The following is a 22673-nucleotide window of genomic DNA, read 5'->3' as shown; positions in this document are numbered from 1 at the left end:
AGGAGAGCAGTAAATGGTTTCTTGGCCCAGTTATACAAACACAGGATTCTCTAAGTGGAAACAAGAAGTTATATGCCTTTTTACCTGTTTGATACTATGCCAGGGTAGTAACTCTTCTGATTTTCATCCATCTTCAGATCACTGATGTCTATGAAGGACTTCACCCTTCTATAGGCTCTGATGACACTGGCCCCTGATACTGTTTCTGAGAAGTGTGAGTAGATGGGAGATCTGCTCACAGACTCCAGACGCTTCAGCTGGCGGGAGGTAGCTACATAGAACCGCTGCCATTTTTTGGAGAAAATTGAAGGGTACATGAAATACTTTCTCTTTTAATTAACAGTGAAGAGTTTTTTAGGTTAAGGATTTAAATGAGATTGCTACTGATGCACTTCAACCCTCCAAAATATTCTCTATAATTAAGAATAATTTCAAGAGAGTTATCTTTGCTTCATTCCACAACAGAGTATTGGTTAACTGCAATTTCTATAGATAAATTCAACTTACAGTCTATGTCCCTTTAAATTTAGTTAATATAGCCTAACAAAATGAATCCATTTGTAGGAGCCTCATTTTCCAAGAAAATGAAGCATGAATTTGCACCTCTATTATCAGGTCTCTATTTACAGTCTATAAAATACGCTTCATTTTTGCTCAGAAGTCAATAAAATCTATGCTTTTTATTTTCAACACTAACTCCTCATCACCTTAAAAACTTGTCAATATGCCAAATATATACACACTTCAATATAATGAAGTGCACTGCAGAACTATCTCTAGCAGTAGGCTTATTTGTTATCACTTAAAAGCAAAAAAAGGTTATGCCTATGTATTTCATGACCACATCTCACAGGACATTTCTTTTTCTGAGAGAAGTAAATAATGTTTTGTTTGCATAAACACGTAGTTACTTCAGATATTTCTATTTTCCCCCAAATTCATGTTGTTTTTCCTAAAAAGAAACACGAACAATGGAGTCATTGCAATGGTAGTCAGATATTTTTCCAGTTACCTGAACAAAGAAGTACAGAATTGCAAGTGGAACTATAACCACAGCAAAGAGCGGAGTACTTGCTATAATTACAATCATCGTCGATAAAGAGGTGAAGAATGTTCCGAGGAACATCAAGATGGTCGGTGGGATTACTTCATCGATCACGTAGATGTCCTTTGAAAAGCGGTTGATGATTCGGCCCGTTGGGGTGGTGTCGTAGAAGGACTGCGGGGTGTGAAATTTGTTCTCCAGCAGAGCAGCGTGGAGTGTCCGGGCCGCGTTAATGCCTCCCATGGCCAGGGTAAAGGAGCAGATGAGTACTATGAGGCCTAACAGGTGAAGAGGAGACGTGTTAACCAGCAAACACGATGTTCCCAATTCACAGCTCTTTGACTCTCAGTAGTTTCTGTTGTGCTAGAAGGTTTTTTTCCTTTACTATATTCCCCGTCCACCATTCTCTTACCATGCACATTAGCACTACGGCACTGTGGTCACTGCTGCCTAAGGCACAGTAACATGTCCTGCAGGATTTCACCATGCTGTCCACATAAGACAGATACACAACCATCTTCCCTCTGCTTTCTGCAAGCCTCCATGAAGTCCTAATGCTACAACTTCGTCCCAACCCTTCAGTCTCTTCTGCACTTAAGTTTTCATGTTTTCTCTCCAACTTACCTCTCTCAAGCTTCCATGTCACCTGTTCAATCCCCTCCAAGGGCTTCACACAAAATTAAAAGTGTTGGGCTGAGCTCAGACTTTGTAGCTCCAGGTTATGTTACTTCCCTTGCTTAGGATAGGATTTGGGGGGACAATTTTGGGCCACCAGCAACTGGTGCCGTGGCTTTCCCACCTAAGTCCTCTTTACTAAACATTGAGACATCATGATTTTATCTGGTCTCACCTTGCAAGAGGCCCAAGGCAGCATAGACTCCGATTCGCATGGCTGTGTTGTGCTGAGTCCCATTTATCACCGGCTCGTTGGTCCAGTCACTGAGCCACACATTGGCCCCAATGGCAGCAGCATTTTGACAGCAATATAGGAAACATATCACTAAAGAAATGACAGGGCTGACAGCCTTCATGTATTGCCAGAACACCGTTAGCTTTACCTGCAAAATCACACACCAGAGCTGGTTTGTACAACTTACACAATCAAGAGTTTAGAAAGAAGAAGAGAAAAAAAATTCTTTGTCAGAGGAACTGCTAAGTTCAAAACTGCCCAAACTCTAACATACCACAGAGAACAGTTCATCTACCTGAGCTCCACATCAGGGCGATGACTTTCAAAACAAGTCAGAAACTTCTCTGAAATACTCTTTTCCTCCATTTTGAGGAACTGTATTTTATTAGTGTTGTGGGGTTTTAGTTTTTAAGACTATGCGGGGGGGGGGGGGGGGGGGGAGAAAAGCAGCTGATCAAATAGCAGCAAAGGATGGGCAACAAGAACAGGAGCCAAGTTTTTCAGGCAAAAGAAGCAACTTGGCAGGCATATCGAGCTCAGGACTACTTTAAATGGCCTATTTAAGGAAAAGTGCTGAATATGCCTCCATTCAGGTGTCTTTACAGCAGCTTAAATGAGGTACCAAATGCTAGTGCACCCCAATAGGAACATAAACAGATGATGCTTGTGGCAAAAAGTAAAGGTGCTATCTCTAAGGTAGTGCAAAAAGGCAGAGAAGCAAAAGGAGACAGATATTCAGGACAAAACTCAGTCTCTAAAAAGCGTAAGAAGGAATCATTAAAAGAACAAGTGTTGTTGATTAGGGACTTTGAAAGCTAAAATAATCCACAGAAACAGTTAATTATGTGTCTGTGCCATGGACCATGTACATCAGACTAAACAGGACGCACTGAGCCTTCTGAAGTGGAGGGAAGGGGCTTTCTTTAACAAAACCTCCCTGCTCCTATTCCATCCACTGCTCCTTTCTGTCCCTTTCTTTTACTTTTGTATTCCCATCTTCTCTTTTTTTCCTTCTCTTCTCTTTTTCACTCCTGTTCCCATTTCACTCCCTGGCCCTGCTCGGGGAGAGTACAGCCCCTTTTGTACCTATAAGCATAAAATGCTCTCGAAGATGGGGTGGCGGGTACCACTCAGAACAGATCCGCTGGCACACAGCAGCCAGCTGGCTTGTATAACCCACTGCTGCGGTTCATCAAATAGCCAGTGCTGCAGCTGGACTCAACGGCAGCCCAACAGTTTAAAGACGAACAGTGCTGAAAGCTCTGCAATGCAAAGGCAGGGCTGAGGGAACGCCGTGCTACAGTGGTATCAGGTGACTGTGGCAGGAGCTGGAAGGGATTTTTTTTTTTTTTTTTGTCCTCTTTCCTTAAGTACATAGCCCTTGCCAGGTGCAGAAAGCTCTGCCAAAATCCCAAATTGGAATGATCAGTGGCCACCAGATTAATGCCTAAAACCTGCAGTCATAATTTATACAACACATTTAACAGAACTGGATCAAATGTAAAATTATTTTTTCAAACAGAAAAAAAAAATGTAGAAAAAGGGAGGGGGGGAATCAAACCATACCGTTCCTGTTTCAGTGGTTTCAGCCTGAATAAGTTTCTCGTTAGGATTTTTTCTTGGCAGAGGAGGCTCTGCTGGCTTCTTTTCACAGACTCTTCGTTTCGTTGACATTTTGTTGGGACATTCTCCTCCCTCAGAAGATATTACACTAAGTTGCCTAGTCAAAACAAAAGAGTCATTAGGAGGAAAAGGGCATATTGTGGCAGTGCTAAGGCAAGACTGGGATGCAGCAGGTTGGACTCATTCCCAGCTCTTCTGCCGAGTTCCCATGCCAGCTTCACTCACAGCTATGGGTGCTTGTACCACCCTCTGAATGTTCAGTGATGTTCAGTGATGCCAGAAATACAGTTCCCAACAAAGGTTGTGGCAGGGCCTGGGCTCTTTGGTAAAGGCCTTTAGAGGCTTCATCAAAAGACAGACATTTCAAAGCTAACCCCTGAGCTTCTCTGTTTTCACATCAACAGTAGCTGGACAGCATCTATGGGTATGGTTATGAAAACTTTTAAAGATTTCCAAGATTCCCAATGGAAAGGCGCAATGCAAAGGGTTTATCTATCATGCAACTGGTAGCAGTTTAGTGTTGTGTGGGTAACTACATACAGCGGTGTTACCTGAGAACCAGAGAGTTGCTTTAAGAAATCAGTTCAGTTCAGATTAAAAAGAGGATTGCAGGAACAGATGTTTGATCTTCTTTGCATGTTCTTTCACCTTTATTTTCAAAAGGACACTAAACCGATTTATTTATGAGCAGAAACTAAGGAAACTAAAGCCCAGACTGAGAAGCAGTGTGTGACTAACATCTTTCAGATATGTTTCACCCCAGATGCAGACTATAAACACATGAACCTCATGTTTACCTAAGAAACTGTTTGCGGACTTCGTTTGTCACGGGTTCGTTATCTGCCAGATCGGTGTGGATGCTGAGGGTGTCTTCAGCTAGCAGGACTTCTTCCTCCTCCAGCACTGCAAGACAAGATCACACCTCAGATTTTCTGCTGAATAAAGCAGAAAGCACAGAAAAACGTGGCTGTACAAAGCAAGTAATGAAAAACAATACCGCAGCAGGAAAATCGTAGTGCATAAACTTCCCCATAGTTTTGCTTACGTCCCTTCTGTGCATCACTTCTCCTAACTAAATTGCAAAGATCTGGTGAGGCAATGCCAAATGCATTTACATCACATTCCTTTAGTGCATCAGAAATGCTAAGCAATAGCATTATAGTTGGTTCTAGCTAAATTCACTTATAGGGCACGCTCTAGGCATGACCTTGGGATGGGGGAGTCATGTCAGGAACTACTGCAAGCCTCTGCTGTTGGTAGAAGATGTCATGCATGTTCCTCTCTGCTTGTCTGGAGAGAAGCAGTGCTGCAATCAAAGAGCGTGGGAACACTGTCACACAGAGGAAACATTTACTGAAATGCTTTAATCTTGTATCATTTTATCAGAATCAAACCAAGCTGAAAAGTAACCCAAGATTAAAATGTCATTTGAACTTTGCTATATGAAAAAAACAACAGCATCTAAACAGAGAAAAAATACCAGACTCTGGGTAGCCCTTTTGATAGCAAGCCCAGTTTCGCTTGGCTACTCCATTTTCCTGCTGAGCTTGACCTTGCTAATTGTAAAATAAATTCCCAACTTTAAAATAATTTCTAACAGAAGAATTGCTTTTTTCTAGGACAAACCACATGAAATTTTGAAAGAAATTTGTGAAAACATTTATCAATAATAGAGACCTGGCCATAGACAATAATTTTCATGGTAGTGCAGAAAGGCAAATGCCAGGCTGTCATGAAGAAGCAGGGGACAATTTATACAGAAAAAATATCTGTAATCTGGTTGATAGAAAAAGACACGTTTTAAGAAAAAGCAATACTGTACTTGTTGGTTCATCCTCTTCAATATCTTCATCAAGTGCATAATTTCGCAGGAATTCTGCAAAGGCCTTGTTTTGTTTCAGAAGGTCTTGGTAAGATCCCGTTTCAGAGATTTTGCCATCTACCAGGACAACTATATGGTCTACCTGAGGCAGGAAGCTGATGCCATGGGTCACCAAAATTCGGGTCTGGATAGGGAAAAAGAGAGGAAAACCACATCTCTCAGTTGTCACTGTGGGGACTAACACTACTCAGCAGGCCAAATACTACCACATTTTTGGGACAGGGAGTGAATTATCATGTCAAGGTGAAATGCCAGGGGAAATACACTGCCCTTGTTAGCTTGAAAATACGTACGTGAATTTACCATGCTTCCTACTGCATGCTGATATAATCCCAGAAAGAAGTAAACCAACTGAATTATTATTCCCCCTTTCCCTTGTGCTGATTTTCTTTGCAGCCCTTCCCTTTTGAGCTCTGAAATAGTCTGAGAAGATCGTAACAGGAGTAGAAGGGGAACAAAAGAAATTGCAATTTGGTTGCAAACTGCCAAATACTTCTGTACAATCAGTAAGCTGTTACAACTTCTTCACTGCACTGCCTCTGAGTAACAACAAGCAATACTAAGCTGACAACCTTTACAAGTTTCTGCAAATGTCTTGTTTTTGGAGATCTCATAGTAGGGATTTTAAAAGACAGACCAGGTTTCTGCCTCTACACATTCTGACTAGATCACATCACTTCTGGGCATGCCTAAATAGCAGCTCACCGCAGAGTCTGTGCTGTGGGGAAAAGGTGTCCACATTGCCAGTTAAACACAGAAATTCAGGAATGATTCAGCACTCAAGCCCTGGTGGTGAAACAGCTTTCCCGTTACCCATCAGTGCTTCTGAGTTTGTGTGCATTTTTAAGAGGACCTAAATGCCAGCTTACTTTTCCTTTAAGTACCCCATCTGGACCAATAACTTTGTCAAAGATGTGCTTTGCAACATGCGAGTCCACAGCAGAAAGAGGATCGTCTAATAGGTAAATGTCAGAGTTGCTGTACACTGCACGAGCGAGGCTCACGCGCTGCCTCTGGCCACCTGAGAGGTTGATGCCCTGAAGGGAAAGAGGAGAGAACAAAACATATCACACAACTCGGTTCCAGCAACAGCTATGACTTTTTATGGCTCTCACCCAGTCAAACGCACGGATGCTAAATTGAAACATGAGATGCTGAAGAGAATAACTCACTCTGAGCCAGAGACAGGAACAGAACGCCTCTAAATCTGTTTGTTCACTGCCAAACTTCCCCTCACCCAGCAATCTGGAGATGGAATAAGCCTCTTGCTTAATAAGCTCCTAAAGGGAGCTGTTAAAACGCAAAACTATAAAAAGGAAGACCATCAACCAGAATGCAAACATTCAAAGCAGGGCTGCGGCACCTGGAATATCTTCCACATCTCTCACCTTACATACAAATCTACATATTGACCCCACTTCATGATATCCATCTCAAATTTAGTGGCCTATGAAAAAAACCAACTCTGTTGGTAATCGCAGATGTAAAAGTTTCTCATTAAAATGAGGTGTTAAGGGATGATCATATCACTTTTTCACTTGATGCACACCATATGTTCCCTCCCATTTTATCCCTACAGGAAAAGGAAGGACATTAAGTATTCTGGACAGATGCACCTTTACAATTGGACAGCAAATGGAGGATGCTCTGATCTTCCAGGGCTAGATGTGCAATTATGCATCACAGTACAAACACATGCTTAAAGTTAGGAACAAGTTTAAGTCCAACTACCTTTCACAAAACTGCCCCGCGTGTTTCAGTGTTGATTGTAGCAGGGACGCCATTGTAAAGTGCTGACTTTACAGCATTCTCTCTTTAGCTAGACAGAACAGGAATCACCAAGCAGGTCTGACTCGAAAAAAAAAAAAAAAAAATTACCTTCTCTCCTATCTCAGTCTGATCTCCTCCTGGCAGCACTTCCAGGTCAGTTTTTAAAGCACAGGCCTCCAAGACATTTTGGTATTTTTGTACATTAGGAGCTTGGCCAAACAAAATGTTATCTTTCAGTGTGGCATTCTGGATCCAGGCTTGTTGAGGCACGTAAGCAACAGAACCCTAGAACAAGGAGGGAGAAAGGAAACCTCTGACTTGTAACAAGCAGCAATTCATGCTTACAACTCTGATTAAGATCTGCAGCACATAGATATAGCTCCTGTTTGATATACATTCACATTATACATATACGTGTGCTAATTGCTGATGTATAGTCGATAGAATCAGGAAAGTCATTTCATTAAAACACAACTGAACAGGTGTGGGCAAACCCAAACACACACACAGACAAGCTGGCGTAGGAGCAAACAGAATTCCCTCTCCAGCCTGATGTACATTATAAGCAATGGCAGGCATAAGCAGCACATTTCCATACCATCGTTAAATGGCACCGTAAACAATACCAACCTTCACAGCCACTTCTCCTTCCAGCTTTTCCATTTCACCCAGGAGAGCAGACACCAGAGAAGACTTCCCACAGCCAACATGGCCAACAATGGCAACCAAAGCACCACTGGGGACCAACAGGTTTATACTGTGGAGGAAACAGGCTGGAAATTAATTAAACACTAGTTTACTAAAGACATTATGGGTCTTTAAACCAGGGTTGAAATACACGGTGGCAAATCAGCCTGACCTCAGCCTAACTAGACACAGTAAGCATAGCTTGGTCACTGGTCTTCTCCTCCCTTTCTTGTGTACAATCAACTGTAACCAGAACTGTAGGAGTAAATAGAAACCCAGCATTAATCTATCTTGTTGGTGGTTAAATCAGTAGGATTGGTAGCAAGCCTTCTAAGACCCTTTGCTGTGTCATATCAGTCCATCAGCAAGTCAAGCAGGGTTAATAAGCGTTTTGAAAGCAGGCAATCTTCCAGAAGTCTTTTAGTTTTCTATTTTAAAACTAACAGCAATTGTACGACAGTAGTGAGTGAAACATCCCATCTAAAAATGTTCAAACCACTTTAGCACCATATTTCTAGTGCTAGTAAATAGGGTTCACAATGACAGAACACACACAGAACTTTCTCAATTAGAATCCTTTACTGTTTTTCCCACTATGTTCTTAAAGGTACCGCTTTAGGTCCTGGTTTTGAAGGTGAACTGATACAGAAATGACTGATGGACAGTCTCTTTGCCAAAGTGTCTTTCACTAATGAAATTAAGCCAAACTTCTGTTTGCACAGATTCTGATGCAGAACTAGGGCTCTAATTCTTATGCAGATTCTTACCAAGCAGGTAGTTCATGTTTTGAACACTGCAAGAGTTTTTTTGTTTGTTTGTTAAAAAAAAACCAAAACACATTCAAAGCAGGAAAACTCAAAAGCACTACAATTTTTGTTTCATTGTTCTTTCCCTCTAGCTGAGTTTTGCCTTACTGCTACTTTAGGAAGTCAATGGGTAATTTTTAGGCCCAGGTGGCTAGCCATTTGAGCTGGAGATGCATGGTTCTTTCTGAAATAAACCCCAGAACACTGAAGTCAACCTGGCTGCAGATTTGGTTGCCTGAACCAGACTGGCTCCTTTAAACTCTAAGCCTCTTGCTTGCAGATTATCAACGTATAACCTGTTAACATAATACACTCAGCACAGCAGCACGAGCTCCTTGGACTGAGAATTCTAAGAATACTATACTTATCAGGTTTCTGTGATTTTGATCTGACAACAAAGCGTAACGTAAGAAAGTATATGCTTCCAGGCAAATTTTGTTTGTATTCATTCAAATAGGCAAATGAGCACAACATGCACCCCCATAGTCTGGAAATGGCCCAGGTACAGCCACAGGGATGAATCTGCCACAAGACTCTTAGAAGAACAGACCACTGTTCACACACCCAAGTCCAAACCCAGACATCTCAACTGACCTCATAATCCATCAGATCAATTTGATTTGTCCAACACTTCAGTTTAAAAAAAAAAAAGTCTATTTAAGAAATTTACATCGCCTTTCTGTCTAATAGGTAACTATTTTATGCTAGTCGCTGTGGAGTTAAAGCCTTACAGCACTGTTCTGTAAAGCCTAAATACCATGAGGCACGAGGATCAGCTTGACGTTTTAAAGGCAGAAGAAATGCACATACGGGGTGTGTGGAAACAACCTTTTCCAGAAGTGAGCCTGCAGATATTACTAGACAACTTTCAGACAGATGTCCCAGGAACCAGAAACCAGGAAGCAGGTAGATGATGTATTGCAATTGCATAAAGAAATCTTACTCTTTCAAGGATGGCTTAAGCTCCTTTCCCCAGCTAAATGTCGCATTTGATACACTGATGGCATTGCCTGTATGTCAAAAACACAACAGTAGAGAAGTCAGGAAATGTATTACACAGAATAGTACGGCTGAGAGACTGGCAGACAGAGGAATCTTTATGGGTGTTTCACATACACTGCAGTTCCCTTTTCTACTGGCATGGGAATCACAGTCTCATGACTGTGGGTCACAAGACAGGCTTGTTCAGACTGAAAATAACTGGTCGCAGCTTAAGCTATAGACTGTGAGCTTACAGACCTATAGAGCTGAAAAGCTGTCCTGCCTCACCCTGCCCCAGTGAGGCTGGTCCCAAAATTTGCTGCTCAGAATCCCCGTGCAACTGTTAGCACAACTTTACTTAAACCACTTTCAAGTCAGTAGGAGACCACTGCATGCTGTTGACTTTGATGTATCAGATTAAATTTGCCTCTGCGCAGCTTTTTGCTTGCCACACTAACAAGTTACAGATCTGCAGGCTTTCTTTACCTCCTGGTGGGGTGGTGTGTAACAGTAATCGAATGACAGCCACACAGCCATCCCTCCTCCTCCTCTGTCTACGGCATCACACACAAGAGAAGTTTCAAACCACAGTATCACCAAAGTGCATTACATGAAAACACACATTTTTTTGAGACCACCTGGTTTGCTCATTTGTCTTGGGATATTGTTTCCAACAGAAGAAATCAAAACTGTTTACAATGTTCCTGAGCATTGTGCAGTGTGAAAGGTTTGAGCAGGTCTTGCTGTGGATGTACTTCATTATTCAGTGCTGTTAGCATCCAATACATTGCAGATGCAAACTCAGGCCAAATAACTCAGCTCAAAGCTCAAAAATATAGCCAGAAACTTTTGTAATTTCCACACAGCCTGAACAACAAACACATACTTTTCAAAGCAGCAGCTTATTTTTTTTTAAAACCAGAATTATTATTGTTATTTTCTTTTTGCTTTTTTTCCATAACTCAACCAGTCCAAAACAAATACAAGATGTTTGTTGTATTAGCATAGTTTAGAAAAACACTGATGTCTTTACCTGGTGCAATCACTTTTGTTTCCACACAATTTGGATCAAGTTCATCATGACTCAGGAACTGCTGAATTCTCTTTAGGGAAACGCTTGTCTAAGAAAAGAGCATGGCGTTATTTTATCATTCTTTTAATGGGGACTTAATGCTCTTACTACTGAAAAATAAAGCATGCAGAATGGCTTAAGCTTTCACGCCATGGGCTTCCTGAACAGCGACTCATTCTTTCCCTGCAATCAGTCTTACTCTGAAATTCAAGCTTTTAACTGTGAAATTTCTCAGACCAGGCTGAGTTCATCCGAGTGAAGCAAAATTCACACAGACAAGCTTACTCAGAAGATGTCAGGCTTTCCAATACAGGGCAGCAGTAGAGAAAGGATATTAGAAAGAAAACCAGCTAACAGGCAGGTGCAAGGGATCTCTGCGTTCCAGAAATCAGGGACATCTGGGGTTCTTTTTGTTCACGTTGTGCAAAACAACTTATGCACCAGATCCTCCTTACCTGCGCAACATTGCTAATAACTTGTGGAAGCATATTGAGGGGAAACTTTAAGATATTAAACAAGGAGAGGGAGACAAAAGCCTTTTCTGCATCCAGGATATTCTTCTCATCCACCGAGACATATACAGCAAATGTCGTCAATGCTACCTGAAAGCCAGAAAGTGAGTTTACTGCGAGACGTGTAATATTTTGACATTTTAAAAAGCAGTCAAGCCTGATAGGCATCTTTGAAATAAAAGTATCAGCAACGAAATTGGGTAAATTTTCCGTTTCTGACCTTTTCAACATGCTTTAAGAATGGCAAGTCATATAAACAAGTTGATACAAAAAAGGGCATGCGGAATACAATAACTTTCAGATTACTTATGACTACACTTAGTTGAACTAGGAGATTCAAGAGGTGAACTACATAACTTGGGTAAATAAAAACGAGAAGTGGTTATCTGGCTGGGGTTTGGCTGCATTTCCAACTCTGCCCAACCGAATTTTCCCACTGTAAACTGCAGGCTAAGCAAACAAGACTTACTGATCAATAGGAAAGGGAGTAAAATCCAAGTTATTTGCTGGTTCACTACATGACAGGGACCATCCACTGTGGAGGGACCATCCTATGTGGTAAACTAACGGTGAGCAGGAACGGGAGTGTGTAATTTAAGGAAGTGCATTAACTTTAAGGAAACATGAAAGAGGCAGGATCTTGAGGCCGTTAAGAATATTTCTGCAGGGTTGGGCCTTTGATCTCGAGACCAGTTGGCTAGGAATACTTTTGACAAAGCACTTATCTGAATGTTTTTATTCACCAAAACCAAAACCCTTTCTGCAAAACGGATCACAGTGCAATGAAGTGGAAAATAGAGGGAAAGAGAAAATTGAGGAAAAAGCATTTCAGAATTGGCAAGGTATCATTTGGGCTTTATTTATTACATTAAATCAATCTTTTTTTTGGTTGTAGAATAATTTAACAACTCACTCTCTCACTAAAACAAGCAGAGCACTGTAACACGAAAGACAGAAATGGGAGCTTAAGACAGACATTGTCCTGACTGACTCAATTGAAATTTTTTTTGTTATTTTTGCTATTCATAAGTATCTCTGAGGTTTCAAATTCTAGTTTCAATTTGTTATGGGAAGTACTTTGAAGTGGTTGGAAATTCTCCCGAGACAGCTATTCCCAGCTTCCACTGGCAGGCTTTATCAAGAAATACTTTAACACCAATTAACAAAAAGGCTCTAGAGAACAGGGAACTTTGCTTCAAAGCATGTGAATAATTTTTTTTAAAAGTATTTACACTTCATTCCTATGTACATTTAGAAAGCAGAAAGCCTCACACTTATCCTTCAAGGATGTACTTTTACATCTTAGAAAGTCATGCAAATTCACTTTACCAGGAATGGTGCACTGATCCATGCAAAGGTGGACAAAGAATTGAGATAGGCAGATTTTTTCAAAACTTGCAGCTCATTCTTTCGTATCTCCAACACTTTTTCTGAAAACGATGGTTCCCAAGCATACAGCTTCAGCACCTTTATGCCACCCAGAATCTCATTCATCAATTTAATGCGGGAGTCTTTATATCGCATTTGTTCCACCTAGGTTATTAGTAAACACAGGAGACAGAGTGTCACAGGAATGACTAGAAGAGAGCTTTCAACATGTTGTCTCACAGCTGTGATGGTCCTTGGGCTATTTCTAAAGAGGATGCAAAAGGTAATTAAAGAAAGCCAGACTGTTATCAGTAAGCTTACTGTGCAAGTATATACCTCCAAAGAAACCAGAAATCAAAGAAAATGGCTGAAAAGCAGAGTATAAAAGCTTTCCACTCATCTTCACTGTTAGGGGTTACATTTTCAAAACCACCTTAAAGAAAGATTCAGGCACTTCACAAAAATACTACCCTACTTCTTCCTTTGATTTCTTCAGATTTTTTTCCCTGATATGCATAGTTGTATTTCTTAGGGCATCCCTTGAAAATTGTGGTTACTCTCAGTTTATTTTTTTCCTATACATTAGAATACAGTGCTTCATTCAGTTACTTAAAAAAAAGATTAAAAAAAAAGAAATCCCTGCTCAGCTGTGTAGACAAAATGAAAAACTGCATTCACACACACACACACCCCCCCCAAGTTATGCAGCTCTGAGCATCTTATAATGGGCAAGGGAGAAAAGGAATGTTAATACTAACATGTCAGCATCCAAGAGATTTAATGGGAAGTCTGGATGTCTCTTTAAGGCACGTAATAATACCACTCTGTTACTAAGGCTGTGCTTAAATGTCATAATTTATATTCGTTTTCCAACTCTTACCTTTTTTACATCAACAGCTTGATTTTTTTTTTTTTAAATCTTCCAAACAGTCACTGATAGGTTGCACAGCACGAGCCACTTATTAGATTTTTCTAGCGCAAAGCCAGAGGGCACTATTATATTGGGTTTTTCAGCCTTCCTTGACTAGAGTTGACTAAGACTACAAAGAAAGGAATAAAGGATCCTTTTACCTTAAGATAATAATTCAAATTTAGCCCAGCTCAGTAGCAGTGAAAGTCAACACTGGCTATTAGCATAAAAAATCAAGCTGCCAGGCTTCAGTTCCCATCTCTGAAAACAGTCATTCACAGCTTAAAGAACAACATTTATTTGCCCCTTCTCTAGACATTCCTAGAAGAAGCTATCAGGTGAAGGGATATGGAGACAAAGAAACTTCTTGCTAATCCCAGAAGCTGCTCCAACAGTATGAAGAGCCACTGACTCAATGCCACACCTTTCCCTTAAATAGCATTCAATTCACTGTGGAAAAACTATCTGAGAGGATACAGTTATTAAATATATCAGCACAATCTTACTCACGAGTAAATTGGTGCAAATGGCAGCTCTTTAATGGCTAAGACAGCCACTGATGCCTTCATTTCTCATAGCACAGCTGCCAATTCAGATAACGTCACCTTCTCTGCTGGTACCTTACCTGGAATCTTCTGGTTTTCATTGCTATTGCAGAGTTAAATGGGATAAGTAAAACCATCACGGCAACTCCTGCCAGCACAGAAGGCCCTAAAGTCTTGATTGAAAGAAAAAAAGGTAAGTTGTTGTTGTACCCAAGTGTTGCTGTTGTTACGCAGTAAAACAGATTAACTGCATAGAAACATTTTAAGGATGAAAGCCAGTGCTCAAACTGAACCTGGAGTAAACCAGAAACAACTTCACTGTAGCAAAGGAAAAATTATGGTTATTCCAGGTGTGATTTGTTTCATGTTGACTTGCACAAAACTTCTTTATATGGCATGATATAATCTTTATACATGGCTTACATTTCCTATGCCCAGGGTTTTTTTTGTTTGGTTTGGTTTTTAAACCATTTCCCTCAAGCTCTCATTTGTATCAACTACTGGGAACACTGTGATGAGTCCAAGACGAATCCTATCAAAGCATGTAGGGACAGAGCAGACATAAAGGCTATCTTTTGCTTCAAATGCCTTATCTTGCCTACCAGCTGAACAAAATGATTAAGAGATTAATTGATCGTGTACACCAGTACAAGCCATTTTACTACAAGGCAGAACAATGAGTTTCTAAAAAATCAGTGGTGGGTCAAATTAACAAAAAAAAAAAAAAGCTTGCACATCATTTAGACGAATTCTGAAAAAATGTGACAATGTCTATACCTGCCAGAGGAAATACAAAGCTAGAAATATCTGGAGTGGTGCAGACCACAACATGTTCAGGAAAGTCATCAGGTCCATGAAACGTTGGGCATCCACTGACATCAAGTTGACAATTTCTCCAACAGTTGATGAGCGCTTCGCTGAGTTTGTGATGACTAAGGACTGAGAAATAAGAGACATTCAGTGGACTCACAATCTTGATATGTATGGAGAAACACAGAGAAGAAATCCTCTATTATTAGCAAAACAAGACACACCTTGAGAATGTGCTTCTCCAACAAGAATAAAATAATTCACAACTACATCAATTCCTAATCTCCAAAGAACAAGACTTCATGAAATGATTTGCTTGTGAGCACCTCTATCTCAAGTGGTATGTAGCATTCTGAAGAAAACCTAGTTGCATCTAAGTCAACTCATAGCACAAACACGCTATTCTCCTGGATCCCTCTTCCAAATATTTAAAGTGAACCAATATTTGCCTGTGATATGTCTGGTGACCTACCAGTACAACCCCATGAAGTTGCTAATCACTAGAAAATTCTGTAAAGTATGATAGAGGTACTCCTAAAAACTCACCAAAACCCCAATCTTTTATTTTCCAGGAGGCTGTTCTTATCCAATATGCCTGCTCTTCCCTGAGTATTTGAGAACTGAGGCCACTTGCTTGGCTATACACTGGTGTTCCAGCCCGTGAAATGCTTCCAGTCTTACCTTTCGGTATATCACTCCAGTGATCCCAGTTCTCAGCCTCATCCCAGTAACAAAGCAGTACTGGAAATGCTGGTGAAGTATGAGTGTCTGCAGCACAGCACAGATAAACATCAAAGCCGCAATCAAAAATCCCCACCAGGCTGGGGCATCTTTGTTCTTAACGAAGCCGATTAATACACTGTTTTTCAGAAGATTAGGGAAAAGGGAAAAGAAACAAAAATTAAAAACATGCAGAAATTTTAATGGGACATAACACAGCCTCTCTCAACTATGGCAACCTGCCACATCCTCTAACCACAAAAAGTAAACAGCTCTCCAGGATGCAAGCTGAGTTACAATTTCAGTCAAACAACAATGAGAAGACACAACAGCAAAACCTTAGGCTTTTCCAGTGAGAAAGTCCATTTGCAAATGAGCCTGTAGAAAATGAAATATTACAAGAGACTCTAGGTTTCCACCAAGATCCAGCATTTAAACACATGGCTCACTGTCTGAGCTCTGATAGGCAGCCCCTCAGGGCAAGAGGTGAATGACAGGACACAGTAGGACAGTGTAGTAAAGCAGGCGAAACCAGCTTCTTACCCAAATCCTTTTCAAGCAGCCTGAGTGCTTCTGCCTGGGGTGTTTTCCCACAAAAAAGCTAGATTAAAAGACATGCTCCTGGATGGATGCATAAAGAGTTCTTCACTCCTACTTTTTTTGTAAAATGGTAGTACCATTAAACTGGTTATATCATCTTTTATTAATAAGCCATTTCTTACTACACACAGCTGCTCTCCCTGCGAGACCTGCACACTGTCACATAGCAAACAAGCAGAACAACATATGGCAATACCCAGTGTTCTCAAGAATCACATTTGTGATTTCAGCCTACTGACCAGAGTGTTGAATTGTCAAAATATGGGAGGAACAGAGATTTGACTCCATGGTTCAAATAACCAGCAGGGGGAAAATACACCTGGAAATTACAAATCAGGCCCCAAAGCCTTGTATTAGAAGCATGAGGTTGCTACATCTTTCTTCTTCCAGCCCAGAGAGATCTTCCTTCTGCACTGCACCGGTTGTTCATGCTGTAAGTGGACAGCTTCAGGAAAACCTCTTCCTCATAGTCCCAGCATGGGATTCAGCAATCTTTTTAGAAACATAAAACTATCCTGCGTGCAACCTGCCAGACAGCCATGGCTTTTTCATTTTCTCTCACCACTAGAAGTTCATTTTCCGAGACTGCAGGAATTTAGACTTGAGAAGAAATTCCCCATCATATGCCTTGAGATATCACTGACAACATATCCAGGAATTTATGCAAGTTTGAGAAATTCCCAGAATAGATTATACTTAATGTGTTCTCAGAAGGAAGCCAGCTGCCTCCTCTTCACTAGGGACTCTGGAAGAAGACAGACTGTAAACTATTAAATGTCACCATACTGGGTCAGACCCTCTTTTTAGCAAATTTCTGGGTATGTTACAAACCACCCACAGCACAACATGATCTCAGAACACAGCTCCACACTGGTGTTATTTTAAGAGACACTCATATAGGAGCAGGGCCCTCTCTACTCCCCTTCCCCACATCCACCTGTGGCCTCCATCCAAACTCCATTCCTCTCTCACGCATTAACAGGACTATGTGCTTTTCCATTGATTTGGAAATAAAAAAAATAATTGTTTGACACAAATGTTGGTATTTCCACTGTTACATTCTTCTTAGTTAATGATTATCTGACAAAATTCTCACTTTAAGAATAATACTAACAGAGAAAAAAATGTGGGGATCATGCAAATTCCTTTATGGATCAGGCTGAGCAACTGGTCCCCCTGGAGATGGGAGATACAGGTGTTCCTCATACAAGGAGAGTTTGAGGACATATCACTTTTGTCAGGATCTCTCTCTTTTTTTTTTTCTTTAATAGAACCATCATTTTCTTTCACATGGAAATTTACTGCAACTGTGCCCCACACATTCTCATTGCTGTGCACAACTAAGAACACATGAACTCATCTAAATGGTCCAAAATCTTTCCCAGATGACAGCGGCGTGGCCAAAGCACCACATACTTGAGCATCATGCTTCATTTGTATATCAAGTCACGCTACAGCTGCGACCACCACCAGTGCATGTGGTTATCAGATGTACAGAGACTACTGGATCCAGCAAGCAGTGCTTCGCTTTGATTTCACAAATAATCCTTTAAAATGGGGAGAAATTGCTTTGGACTGCTGCACAGAGCAACAGGTAATTTGTAATTCAAAGCTGTCTACTGATGATGGGCGATTTACAAATCTTGCATTTCAGTGAAGCTTGCTCAATTTACAGCTTAGTCCACAATAAAGAACTCCTGTCTTACGGTGTTTCAGTGGGAAGGTGGGGGAGCATACACATGCAGCACTGTGAGGGAAACTAGCTACGCATTTCAAAAATAAATACTCCGTGCCAAAGCCAAGCCTCCATAGGGATTGCACATAGAAACTACTCACACAGTAAACCAACCTTAACAGCTGTGGGTTGACGAAAGAAAGTAGGTCTTGTATCAGCTTGAAGAAGGAGCCAATTAAGAAGTATGGCCCAAAGGTCCTCAACAAAGCTTTGAGAAAGGAAGGCTTTCTATTGTGCTCTTTATCTCTGATCAGAACTTCTGCTTCCTCTGGACCATCACCAACATGATTCAGCACATAGTTAGATTTCTTCATATATGTCACCTCTTCTTTCCTAGGGGAATGAAACAAGCAATTAGAGACAACTGACAACGAGAATGTAATTTCCCTATGTGTACAGCACTGCAGTAACATCTAAAAGTCTGCTCCTTTCTTTGCTCTCCTACTGATCAACAGCAAGACTTTCAACAAGATCTAGATGCTTTTTCTGCAGTACTTATGAGTTGTACTCCATAGGCCAGAAAATCAGTCACCGCGGGATGAGAACATGGCCCAAAGAAGCAGGAGATGAACGCCTGACTTCCTCTGGCAGAGGACAGAGTTGACCTTGAACCTTCAATTTCTTGTAAAGGAATCCTCTAACAGTTGCTATTTACATACCACAAAAGGCACCCTCACCTAGTCCTTCTGAGACTGTATTCGTTATTCAATTAGTAGCTGTACTAAACCTTTAGCCTTATCTGATCACACAGCTGCTTTCAGAGAAGTAGCCTGAATCCCTCCAGGGAGACAGACATTGAACCACATGCCAAGCTAAGAGAGGAAGCAGGCACAGCCCTCTCAAAATACAAAGTTTTGCATTCCTGAAAACTTGAAACAGTACAAACCACAGCACCTCCAAAGCTGAGCCATCTCCGAGATCTGGGCCGCAGCTGTCCGAGGTTCTTCCAGGACAGAAACTTTGGGTTTAGGTGCCTAAATTTTACTCAGATGACAATTTAAGCATTTAAACCCTGTTTGGCTGTATCCCTTTCTTACTTTGTGCCTCTCTTTCTCCATCTGCAAAATAAGCCAACGAAAGTGACCTCTTCGGCAAAGCTCTTTGAGACTGACTGATGAAAAATGGACCCAACAGGTCCGTGCTGTTCTCCAGGGCTCCAGGTGGGTTTTCTAGAAGCACCTCTGGGGTTTAGGTGCCTGACTTCTGTTGCCCGTCAATAAAGAGGGGGTGCTCTGGAAAATTATTTCCTCCATGAATTGCTCTCAGAGAGCAGCCTGGCAGCTTTTCTACCAGCAAATACCGAATTGCTGTTGTTTCTTGGGGGCTATGGGACCTAGAGAACAATTTTCTGAATGTCAGCCAGGAAGGTTAAGTCCAGGTGGAGCAGGGAGAAGGAAATTAGTCTGGGGCACATAAGCCTTATAAGAAGGGACAGATGAAAGAGAGACCCTAGAAACAGTGAAGACTTACAAGAAGGCATTTGAAAAATAACTTGTAAGTACTACCAAGTGAGGTTGGATTTATGATTCTTCATAAAGAGTGTTTTTTGGAGCTGGCTGGCTGCAGAGTCAAATAATTCCAACAGCCTGTGAGTATTCAAAATGATCACCGTGGCTAACAGTCCACAGGTAGAAACTTGTTCACATCCTTTCAAACAAAGGTATGTGCAAATCCCAATTTCTTTGCAATAAAGTTTGAGGGCAGGGGGAGAACCTAAACCAGACAATTTATTCCCCACCCACCCCCAGACAAGAGCAAACAGTGTTGTCTTTGTCCTTCCAGATCAAACCTGGAGAGTTTATGAGCAAAGCCTTATTTTTCTGGCAACCAGGCTGTTAAACTCATTGAAGGATTTGAAGAAACAAGACTACTTGCCCCTGGCTTTGTGCTATTAAAAATGTTTATTACAATGAGCTAACAGCAACACAATAGTTCTCTCACAGCAAAAAATCCCAAAGGGAGAAAATGCACTTCTAGTGTTTACTACGGGTAGCTAGGTGAGGTCAGGTTTTCAGCAGTGTGTGGGACTGCTCACACCCAGCTTTTTATCAAAGCAAAAAGCACGTGCCTGGTTTCCATTATTTATGGCAGGGCAGATAATAGATGCTGATTATCTCATGGGAAAACACATAGCTTTCTCAATGGTGATGACAAGGCCCTGCATCTTCAATTTGTCTTCATAAGCATAGTCTCTAAAATCAGAAGCTAACTAAAAATGAGGCAAAATAGATTCCAGCGCTCTCTTCTCCATCCAGCACAGCTCTAACTTTCTCAGAAGCAACTGCACTTATCAGCAAAGTGAGCGAGTAGAGACTTCAGCCGTACAGGCAAAGAGAGCAAAAGCAAAGGAAAAATACTCTTTGCATGCTTTATTATGCATGCAAATAACAACTTAAATCCACACTGATCTCTCCTGTAACTCATTAGTAGCAAATGAATTATTAGCAATTATTTAACAGTAATTCACAAGACAGCTGTGAAGCAAAATGTAAAAAAGGTTTTGTAGGTTTAGGAACAATAGAAATGTGATAATCATTACCATAAAATAAGTTTAAAACTTTAGCTATGCCAGAGTTGCAACTGATTAAGTTTTTAAAAATAAATTACTACTATGTACACTGCAAATATTTTCCATGGCACTTTCAACACGTGTACAACTTTACACAGCATTTTTAATGTCATAAAAGCTTGCTCAGACCAGATTTAAAGAGTTAAAAAAAATATTTACAACGGCTCCCAAGCAACTACCACTAATGTTATTTGACATTAAGTAATTGAGAATACCTACTTATAATTGAAGAATAAGCAGAGCCACAAAGCTTTTAGTTATTTGAAACCCAGCAATTTGGAGTACAGTGATTTGCTTTGTTTTTGCTCTTTTCCCCACCTTAGAATCATTAATATAGTTGCCACAAAATTTTACCTGAGCTAAATACAAGCCAAAATTTATGGTTAAATGCCAGCTGGACCCAGTTTTTATGAATAATTTCCAAAATGCAATGAATCCCATGACAGAATTCCAGGCACAGTTTCTGGTTTCTCAGCAAAAGTTTTCCTGGACCCTAGGCACTTCTGCACAATGGCTGTGCTCTTACTATATAAACGCCTGGGGGAGTAAGATTTATGTCTGTGCAAAAAGACCAGAACCCAGACAATGCACGTTATTCCACACCATAAAAGTAGAGACATTAAGAAAACTAAAAAAACCCCCAACAAATTAAAACCACAACACACATACACACGAAGCGCTAGTGGACAAGCTGCTGGTGTTAGTGCTGGAAACCTTTCAAATTTTAGCTGCAAAGTGGAACTCTCCACATCACATTAACCTTGCCAAGAACCTTACAACTCTCTCCTAATATTATCACATAATAGGGTCTTTCCAGTTTGGCAAGGATATGCACAGAACAGAGGAAAGCCTCCACATGGAGAAGAAATCTCCAAAATGAAAGGAAATGGAAGTGCAGGCCTCCTCCTTATTGACATTTTTCATTTGAAAGACACTATTATCACATCTATTTGTTTGGAAACATTTTGGACACTAACCAGTGGGAGAAGGAAATACAGTTACACAATAGATAATTTCTTAAGATTAGATTAGGACAGAACGTGCAATAAAAAGGATATCCTCTCCAGCATGGATGTAACTATATGCAAGTTCTGACCCTCATCCCATTTCCATCAGAGACTATGAGAATTTTGCTGCTAACTTTCTAGGCAACAGGAGCAGGGTCTCAGCTCTTAAAGCGGGATATCTCTTCCCCTCCTGCCTTTCACGTTTTGAGTTTCATATCTTTACTGCTAGGAAGTGAAGAGTTGCTCACTGCTAAGAGCCTTAAGGCTAAAAATAGTGTCAGGCCAAAAAACTCATGATGGGGATGATGAGGAATTCCTTTTGGTTTATGGTGCACAGAAGTTGTGCTCTAACATGCACAGGAGGGATGCAATTATGGGGTTGGACATCTACCAGCTCAGTGATGAAAGTTGTTCATTTTCTACAATCCAACCAACTCAATCCCTTGTGCTTATGCATCTTCAGCCCTTCTCCACGTGGTAAATGGCACTACCTGCCCATGTAGATTTTAAGCACCTAATTAAAAAGTGTGTCAGTGGTACACAAGCCCCAGAGGGCTCCTGCTTGCCTCTGCCCAGACATATTAAAATAAGCAAATTTGACTGTTAATATGAATGAAGAACAGATAGGTTGAAGAGGTAGGTGCCATTTTCAGTTGGCTCATTTTCATGGATGAGCAGCTTACTGATGTTGAAACGACTAGGATCAATCTCTGTTTGCAGACTTGTTCGTATACTTACTGTTTGCACTCTGCTTTTTCTTTGTCCCACTCTTTACTTAGTTGTTGCACAATAATTTTTGAAGTATCATCTTCATTCAGTGACCACAAATCTTTATCTTCGAGGGGCCTTTTGTACCCAAGAATTGCCATGCTGCACATATAGAGAAAAAAAGTCCAATTCAGTTTGGCTAATAGTACTTAAAGTATTGCTAGCAACCCTGGGACTATTAAGCTAACAAAAGCAAGAAGATACATCTCCACAGAAAAGGTGATAATTATACCTCCATCTCCTTTTGTTCCTTATATTGATGTTTGCAATTTAGGAAAGGACATTATGTAATTTTGATTACACGTATTTTATTGAAAACATCACTTCAGAAAAAAGGACAATAAAAAACAACT

General features: G+C 40.7%; 1 protein-coding gene across 2 annotated transcripts in view; it reads right to left on the bottom strand.

Moving 5' to 3' along the window:
* The window catches only part of ABCC3 (ATP binding cassette subfamily C member 3), a 49733-nt gene that overhangs the window by 6105 nt on the left and 20955 nt on the right, over nucleotides 1-22673 (bottom strand). For both annotated transcript variants that reach the window (XM_076353616.1, XM_076353617.1), the window contains exons 7-24: nucleotides 22291-22422; nucleotides 18091-18309; nucleotides 15603-15780; nucleotides 14889-15050; nucleotides 14192-14284; nucleotides 12618-12821; nucleotides 11232-11378; nucleotides 10738-10825; nucleotides 9667-9733; nucleotides 7861-7987; nucleotides 7339-7515; nucleotides 6330-6497; nucleotides 5401-5584; nucleotides 4376-4481; nucleotides 3522-3675; nucleotides 1896-2103; nucleotides 1013-1323; nucleotides 85-284 (exon numbers count right to left, since the gene is read on the bottom strand). In XM_076353616.1, the coding sequence (XP_076209731.1) occupies nucleotides 85-284; nucleotides 1013-1323; nucleotides 1896-2103; nucleotides 3522-3675; nucleotides 4376-4481; nucleotides 5401-5584; nucleotides 6330-6497; nucleotides 7339-7515; nucleotides 7861-7987; nucleotides 9667-9733; nucleotides 10738-10825; nucleotides 11232-11378; nucleotides 12618-12821; nucleotides 14192-14284; nucleotides 14889-15050; nucleotides 15603-15780; nucleotides 18091-18309; nucleotides 22291-22422 (2925 nt within the window). The remainder of the gene's footprint in view (nucleotides 1-84; nucleotides 285-1012; nucleotides 1324-1895; nucleotides 2104-3521; nucleotides 3676-4375; nucleotides 4482-5400; nucleotides 5585-6329; nucleotides 6498-7338; nucleotides 7516-7860; nucleotides 7988-9666; nucleotides 9734-10737; nucleotides 10826-11231; nucleotides 11379-12617; nucleotides 12822-14191; nucleotides 14285-14888; nucleotides 15051-15602; nucleotides 15781-18090; nucleotides 18310-22290; nucleotides 22423-22673) is intronic.

This window comes from Aptenodytes patagonicus, chromosome 16 (assembly GCF_965638725.1).
Source record: "Aptenodytes patagonicus chromosome 16, bAptPat1.pri.cur, whole genome shotgun sequence".
Lineage (NCBI taxonomy): Eukaryota > Metazoa > Chordata > Aves > Sphenisciformes > Spheniscidae > Aptenodytes > Aptenodytes patagonicus.
Note: the sequence above shows the minus strand (reverse complement) of the source record. Positions and strands in the feature narration are given on the sequence as shown.